Source organism: Cryptomeria japonica, chromosome 1 (genome assembly GCF_030272615.1).
Source record: "Cryptomeria japonica chromosome 1, Sugi_1.0, whole genome shotgun sequence".
In the NCBI taxonomy this organism is placed as follows: Eukaryota; Viridiplantae; Streptophyta; class Pinopsida; order Cupressales; family Cupressaceae; genus Cryptomeria; species Cryptomeria japonica.
Genome location: NC_081405.1, coordinates 206,935,151 through 206,943,924, shown reverse-complemented (window position 1 = coordinate 206,943,924; position 8,774 = coordinate 206,935,151). Strand labels below are relative to the sequence as shown.

Sequence of the window (8,774 nt, the reverse complement as noted above, 5' to 3'; positions counted from 1 at the left end):
AATGTGGAACGTAACAACAAGATAAGACCACAAAAGGTGGAAATTCCCCTACACGCACTATCCCAATGTGACACAAACACCCAAGTGTCTCATACCCAAACTACTATGATATGCATGTACCTAAATAAACTTAAATAAAGTGTAATAATATCCAACATGAGTAATTAATTACACCAACAAAAAGACTACACGATTTCTACAATATAAATAAATAAATTAAAAACAAAATAAATAGACCCCAAATTTTTTATTAAATAATTATTAAAACAAATTTTGACCATTAAAATGGCCTTCAAAATCTTCTCATCCACATACCACAATTGCTCACAGACATCATTTTTCTAGAATTAAGGCATGCAAGCCCCTGCCAGAATAATAAACCAAAGCTTTAGCATATTTTTTGATCATTCGTCATTACCCGCAAAGTATTATTCCCATTGATATTTCCTTATTGAGGAATATCCTTTTAGCTTTTAATATTCGCTCATGCGAATGTTCTCAGGTTTTAACTGTAGCCTTTCTTTGGCTAAGGCCGCCATGGCCATGCCTCTTTTTCGATACTTGAGCTTAGCGGTACAACATCTTCAAAGCTAATATAAGTGAGGATACACTAAATTACAGTAGCATAAGGCAAAGGATTTGACTGGAAAAAGCCTAAGGTTCTTGGAGAAATCAAGCTAATAAAGTGATCATCTCACGACAAGATGTTCTATATTGTAGCTTTATTTCTCACTCTTGTATATTAATAGATATGAGATTATGGAAATTTCAGTGATCATATTCAAAAGAAAAGATATTGGAGGAACTGCAGACACTAAACTTCAGCTCTGGCTCCACTGTTCAGAAGAGTAATATAAACATGAAGAAAAGTCTTGCCATGGAGGAGTACAAGCCTGAGCCCTGGATCCTTCATGAACAGAGTGATATGGGCAAGAACTTATTACATCTTGCTATTGTGAGTGCAATTGAGTTTATAATAGCTGTTTCTGGTTTCTAGATGTTGGATTTTAATGAAGGGGAGCATTCATATGTCTGCTAATAATTAACTTTTTTTGTTTCTTCATTACAGATTGGCCATGTTGATGCAGGCAAGTCAACTTTAATGGGAAGATTTCTTTACATTATGGGTAGGGTTTCACAGAAGGAAATGCACAAATATGAGAGAGAGGCTAAGCAGAAAGTATGTCTTTTAAGCAATTTGATTGATGAATTAGTGATATAGTATACTAGTCAAATAGGAAGCTAACACTTAGTTGTAATATATCTCTTTGTTTGCTCAGGGGAAGGGATCATTTTCATATGCATGGGTTCTAGATGAGAGTCCAGAAGAAAGACAGAGAGGTGTAACCATGACTGTTGCTGTAGCGCATTTTGAAACACACAATTTTCATGTTGTACTACTAGATTCTCCTGGCCACAAGGATTTTGTTCCAAATATGATTGTGGGTGCCTCACAAGCAGATGCTGCAGTCTTAGTTGTGGATGCATCCTTAGGTGCATTTGAAGCAGGAATGGATGGGCAGGGAATAGGAGGACAGACAAAAGAACATGCACAATTAATTAGAAGTTTTGGGGTGGAACAAATGATTGTTGCTGTCAATAAAATGGATGTAATTGCATATTCCAAAGAAAGATTTTACTTCATAAAATCACAACTTGGGACATTTCTTCGGCGTTATGGATTTAAAGAATCCTCTTTAACATGGATTCCCATGAGTGTCATTGAAAATCAGAACTTAGTGAGTTGCCCAACTGACGAGCATTTGAATTCTTGGTAAGATTTGTTCCAGTTGCTGCATTACACGTTACATTACAATGGGAAACTTCGTGATTTGAGTTCTAAGCGGTTTGCTTTATCATAATTTGCATTTAACTAGTGCAACAAAGACATTTCATTCTTGATGTGTATATGCCAACATGCCTTCATATGGTTACAATGATTCTGCAGGGCAGGTACTAGAGTTAAAAAATTGGAATCAAGTAAAACTTGATAGTCACTCATTATTGCATCATATTTTCACACAATTTGGACTATTTTGTCTGTTCATGCATTCTTTATTAACAGAGACCCAGAGAAAAGATTAAAGTTGTGCAAATTATCTTGTCAGAAATATTGCCATAGATCACATCCTCACACATTACATATTTTATGGCTAGTCCAACACTCTCTATCTCATATAATTTGTAGGTGTATGCGGGAAAAGTGGGCGAATAAAACTTAATATATGAAAATTTAGTTAAATACTAGTCCACACACACACAGGACTTCTTGATGCAAGCTATGGAGTAACGTAGTGTTACTCAGCTTTCCAAGGAGGGTCCCATGGTTTTCTATTTCACAATGTCCCTCAAACCAACGTTTTTGCTCTCAGATCACTGAGCAAAATGGTTTAGGGATGGCAAATATGAAAACAAGAGATGTTTAAGCTATGTATGATATTAAAAATGCAATAAACTAGATGATAAGATGACGAGGTTAGTATGAATACTATCCTAACATGGTATATTTAGTCTATGATCGAACTAAAAATGATAAAGGAAGTACTCTAACATGCATATTAGTCTAATTCCTGATCTAAAAGAGGCTAAATGAAGAGCATAAAGATGATGAAAAAGCTTGAAAGTATTTGAGCATAAGTGTAATGCTTCAAATTTGAAATATGATTGTTTAAAATGGAGGAATGAGAGCTCTATTTATAGCATAAACAGGGCAATGGATGGTCAGGATTGAAAGGTTTAATCAAGGGCCAAGCTTGAAAGTTGGGGATCCATGTGCACAATTTGCACCAATGACATGGTGACAAGTGTCAACATAGGATTGGGTTGAGAAAAGGGGTTGGAGGCATTAAAGGCCTGAGAAGACCTCATGGTTATCTAAAGGCTAAGGGTCAAGTCTAAGTTAGGATTACCCAATGGATTAAGAGTTAATCCAAGGATAAACCTTTGTGCAAATGATTAAGAGATAATCATGGTCAAAGCATTAATGGCCTGATGAGACCCTTGGGTTGGATAGAGGTTGAGTCAAAACAAATGTTTTAACCATGTGGGAGGGTTTGAATTAACCATTAATGGTTATTGGAGACTTTAGGGATTAAGTGGTTGAAGGTTGGAAGCCTTCAATGGTTTTCAAAGACTTTAAGGGTTTTGGTGGTTGAAGGTTGAAAACCTTTAATGGTTATCAAAGACTTTAAGGTTTTTGAGAAGTGACTTCCCTTTGCTTAGGGATGTGACAAAATTTAGAGGAGGGTTAGGTTAATTAGAAGTGTTTAGAAGATTCTAGAAGGGATTAGAAAGGGGTTTGGGATTTTGCAAGTGGATGGAGGGATAATAGGATTTAATTGAATTAAATGTTTTAATTCAATTTGGTTGTAATTAAATAAATTTGATTTATTTAATTTGGGATAACTATTTAATTAAAATTGAATTTAATTAAAAGTGGATAGGGGGGTTTTAATTGAATAAAATGATTTATTCATTAAATGGGTATAGTGAATTTAATTTAAATAAATTGAATAATTTATTTAATTAAATAGAGGAATGTGGATAGTTTAATTAAATTGGATTTAATTAAATAGAGAAATGAACATAAAATATTCATTTAGGAATATGGTCATTTTTATACGTCTACAGTAGAAATCAAATCTGGGTTGAGGTTTTGATATTACATGTGGATTTGTTGTTATATCAAAATCTTGTTAGTGTTAGTGAACTTTCAAATCAGCATCTTCACAAAAAATTACCAACAGGAATGTCTTATCATTCTGTTTTGAAAGCAGAATTAATCTTGGATAGGATAATGGGATAGACAAATACAGAAACAATTGACTAAAACCCAGAGAGGGAATTAATAATGGTAAACTATCATACTTTCCTATTTTGGTTTGGTCGAAATCCAAGTAAATACAATTGGAGATGAATATTTCAATGGGGGACCGAATACTCTTACTCACATTTCTGAAGTATTTCCCTTTCATTTGGTTGATGTCATAGGAGTTTTTTATGTGCTTTTAGTACTGCTTGTTTCTTTGATGATGGTACTTGAAAACATTTGTGACGAAACTTTTTTTCTATAATTATGCAGGTACAAGGGACCAAATCTATTAGAGGCTATAGATTTTCTCAAGCTCCCAGCCAGAGATACTTACCGGCCTCTCAGACTTCCAATATCAGAGGTTATACAGTCACGTACACTAGGTCAAGTTGCTATCAGTGGAAAGTTGGAGGCTGGAGCTATTAGAATTGGCACAAAGGTGGTGCTTTGGGCATTGAGTCTTTGCATAATACGGTACTTAAATTTGGTGACCTTTAAAACATTTCTCACAAGCTTATCTTGGAGCCCAATTTCTTTGTTTGATTTTGCAGGTTCTAGTTATGCCTTCAGGGGAATTAGCAACAGTGAAAGCTATTGAACAGGATTCTAAAATGCTGAATATTGCAAAGGCTGGGGTCAGCGTAGATATTAGTCTTCAAGGAATTGATTCTTCTATTTTACTGCCTGGGGGAGTCCTTTGTCATCCTGATTTTCCTGTTCCACTAGCAAGACGCATTGAACTGAAGGTTGCTGTTTTGGACATCAGAAAACCTATATTGTTTGGAGCTGAGGTTGCACATATTTCATTTTCTTATCTAATTTCTGATTTCCATTATTGTTATTTTTATGTTTTTAATTTCCTGGTTGTGGGAAGCATGAGTTGCAGGTGGAACTACATGCACACCATGCAAAAGAGTCTGCAAGAGTAGCACAGATTTTGGCAATATTGGATCCAAAGACTGGCATAGTTCGTAAAAGGGCACCACGATGTTTAACTGCCAACCAAAGCGCTTTGTTACAGGTAGATATACATATGAATCAAGAATTGTTGAAGGGATTTTTACTTGGATTTATTTAATACTGTCTGCTGTAAACAATGTATTCTCTTGGTGACAAATGTTCTCAGTTTTGTGATCTTTGATTATATTTGGTTTTGTCAGATTTCTCCAAGACAGGGGATCTGTATTGAGGAATATTCCAATTGCAAGGCCTTAGGAAGAGTAACATTGCGTGCTGATGGAAAAACTATAGCTGTGGGTGTAGTCACCAAAATTGTTGAATAACAATTGTATGGTTTCCTGCCCAGCGTTATATCCTCCTGTTTAACTTTTAGAAACTAGCACGTAAGTACAACCAGTTAGATTGTGGGGCAAAACTCATTTGTTGTATGTTAGTTTTAATTTGTCACTGTTTAGTCCATTGGTTACATTGGCAAAGTTTTAAGAGCCATTGGTTTATGCTTTGTATGTAATTGACAAACACCAGTATTGGTTAAGAGCCATTGGTACTTCTTTAGAAAAGGGCAGGACAGCCCATTTCTGTCATGTTCTTCTAGGTTTGGATGCAAACCATCTTGACTGGGCATCCTTTTCTGTAATTTCGATGCTCCTGTAGTTTGATGTTTATTTTTCAGATCTTTTTAGGTCTGCTCTTTTGTTGATCATTGATTCATGTTCCATGTTGGTGTTCTTGTTGTAAAAGATTTTGAAATCTTTAAAAAAAAAAAAAATTCAGTTACAAGTTTTTGATAAAATTTATTTATTTTAATAAAAAACAAATACCAGAATCCATATTTTATATTGATTTATTGTTTTAAAATATTTTGAAATCCTTTCAAAACCTATTTCCAATTTATAATTTCAATAAAAACATTATCTTAATTAAAATCAAACACCAGAACAGAATAAAATCAAGGGGAAGATCTCTTCACACTGCAATTTTTGAAACATACAAATTCCAACATAACTCATTCCCATTCAAGTTGCTTCTGTTCATTAGTTATTTTTTAAAATGGCAATATTTATTTTTTAGAATCATTGCTTTTGTGTTCATTACAACATAACAGTGCTATCAAGGGTTGTTGAGCAGCAGAAAAAAAAAACGTGTGTATGGCAAAACTTGACAATAAACTATAGGGCGACAGCAATTAACCATTGCATGTGTTGGATATAAGTTTTCTGATTTCAAGTTCTCTTAGTTTTGGTATCCAAGCACAAACTTTATTGAGGAAGAGTTTCACAAGGTCCATAGTCAGGTAAATGGTAGGGTAGATCCAAAAATCATGTTATGGCAGTCCATTCCCACCTCAGCCATCAGCTAACTATTGTATTCGCATCATAACGACAAGAAGAGAAATGAGTACCGAAAGACCCTACCAGTAACATATCATATCAAATTAAAAACATAAATACTTAGAAGGCAATGTAGCTTCAAATAAAATATGTGGCGTTAAAATGGTTAGCATTGGGCATGTAAAAAAAGAAAGTACATTTTTGTCACTAATCTGTATTTCTTAACATTGCATCAAAATCAAAGTCCTCTTCTAAGTTATTACTATTGTGAGAATCCACCTCATCCAATAGAAATTCAACCAATCTCTTTGGTGTCTCTTCATCATCAACTTGGGTGACATCTTCAAGATCAACATCCCACTAGAAAGAAAGAAAGAAAGCTTCTTTTATAGTCCACAATGTCGGGCGGTTTGTATATGGGTCTATAGATGGCTTATAGCAATATGGGACACCCTATACTCCTTGCAGGAGACACTTAATGGTGCTGCAAACGAGGCATACATACTTTACCCCCTATGCGATTTGAACTTGTGATCTCTCTTTCAAGAGCACAAATTCTCCACCACTATAAAGCTAAAGTCTATCGATTCCTTATATGTGTCATAAGATGCATCATATGTTGATCAGTAACTATAAATTCTCATATAGTTATTTTATGTGTCCAAGACATTTTTACATTTTCTATATAAAATTTCAAAGGCCATACTTTTTGATTTAGGAGGCCAACGACCTATTTTTCAAATTATAGAGATCAAAGAGACCTATGCAACAAACACCTTTTAAAGTGTTGTTTAACAACCTAAAATATTTACTTTGGCCAAAAACCAACTCTATAGCCTATAAATTAGCTTGTCTTATTATAACCTTAAAAATCATGTCTTTTTGTAAATAACATTGAGAGCAAGGTTGAGACACATTTTCTAACATTCTCCAACTTGCCAAACATCTTACAAGAGCAAATGGAGTATTGAAACCATGATCTAATTACTAGGAATCAAGGCGCTCATAAAATCATAGCACCACCTAAATTTGTATGTGATCACAAGCTTCATCACAAGTGTCAACTTTTTCTAACATCGCCCTCCCATCTTCTACCATATCCCAAAAAATGGCACTAAACATTAATATTCTTTATCCTTGCATAAAAGGTCAAGTTCTTTTCTAAACATACGACAACTTGGCCACCATAATGAACTAGAATGGACATTAGCTCTTGAAATGTAGGAAAATGGAGTATAGCCTAAGAATGCAAATTAGGAACCATTTCCAAACTCTTTCATTGGAGAACAACCAATTAGGCTCAACTTCAGTCCTATAGGAGAGTTGAGCACTGTGATTGATTGTTTCATTTGGAATGTTGATTGGATATGATTAGATTGAGGATGCAAGAACTAGGTAAAATGATGCAAAATCGATAATATTTGACATAAATAAAAAGAGAATTGTAAATCAAAATGTAAGCTCATTTCTAGAAATGAGATGCAAAATTGAATTTGCCATTGATATTGGAGCCTGGAAATTTTGGACTAGTGTGTTAGGCACCATAGTCTTGAGTTGAGGTTTCAAATTCTAGACCAAGATGCTCTACAGATCACACTCTTCAAAATTCAGCCAAAAAGTGTTAGATGGGTGTGCCAATTGTCATAGTTTGTGAGTTTTTGCCTATTCGAAATGTGGAATTGTGTGTCTTAATCAACTCTCTTCAAATTTGTACCTTTCTATTGTTAGATTTGTAACTTGCACATAGGGAAGGGGAAAAAATAGTTGTGTTGTATAGGGGCTTGCCTAAATCAAACCTGAAGTATGAATTAACCTTCACTACAACTATGATTGATATAGGGCTAGATGGGATGAAGTTGTGCACCTAGATCTGGCAATGAAATGTCGAGACGAATTCGCATTGCGAATTTGAAGAAAAGTTGCCTGGACCGTGGCGGGAATGTACACGATCCTCCGAAAAATCCACGAAACGAAAAGGGCTTTTCCGCCTCTACAAATGGAGCCTGAATCCGAAAGTATAGCTGCACACCTGCAACCTACACACAGAAAAGAGAGGAAAATGGGTTGGGATTGGGGGTTTGCCCTACCTTTAGGTCAAACCCCAGTTTTAGAATTAACCAAGTAATGAAAGAAAGTACTTGCAAGTAGATGTAAATGAAAGACTGAATTGTAAATCACCTCAAGAGAGGTTGTAGTAGCAATGTTGATAGAAATGCTTGTGTGAAATTGAAATCAATCTCCTCTTCAATGGTTGAATCCTTGACTTGAATGCAACACCTAGCCTTGAAGGGAGACATGAGAATGCTCAATGCTGGTAAAGAATGCTTGAATGCTTGATCGCTTGTACATACTTCGATCTTGTCCAACTTCCACCTATTGAACCTCTTCAAATGAGAGAGTGAATACCCCCTTAAATACAAGTTGGTGGATTTGAATTTCGTCATGCACCGACATCGGGGGAGTTTCCCGCCCGAGGCACAACCAACAATGCAACCCTAGGAAGGGTCCTGCCCCAAAATAGGGCAGGGACAGGGGCGCCATGCCCCTATCCTGGGAGGACAAGAGTGCCACGCCCCTGTCCAAGGGGGGACAGTGGCACCACGCCCTTGTCCTACCCCTTTCTCCAGGACAGAACGCGGACGGGGTGATGCAGAGGCCAAGGAAGAAGTTGT

General features: G+C 35.8%; 1 protein-coding gene across 3 annotated transcripts; it reads left to right on the top strand.

Annotated features, from left to right (window-relative positions):
* Positions 1-466: 466 nt before the first annotated feature.
* Positions 467-5,484, top strand: LOC131044430 (uncharacterized). Of its 3 annotated transcripts, none has more exons than XM_059216787.1 (7): positions 467-955; positions 1,070-1,180; positions 1,281-1,774; positions 4,082-4,250; positions 4,363-4,602; positions 4,686-4,832; positions 4,972-5,484. In XM_059216787.1, exons 1-7 carry the CDS (start codon positions 860-862, stop codon positions 5,092-5,094), a joined length of 1,380 nt encoding a protein of 459 aa, XP_059072770.1. In that variant the 5' UTR covers positions 467-859; the 3' UTR covers positions 5,095-5,484. The 3 variants fall into 3 exon arrangements, with proteins under 3 accessions (XP_059072770.1, XP_059072773.1, XP_059072771.1); XM_059216790.1 differs by having other exon boundaries at positions 468-955; positions 4,363-4,557; positions 4,698-4,832; positions 4,972-5,483; XM_059216788.1 differs by having other exon boundaries at positions 469-955; positions 4,698-4,832; positions 4,972-5,483.
* Positions 5,485-8,774: the final 3,290 nt, after the last annotated feature.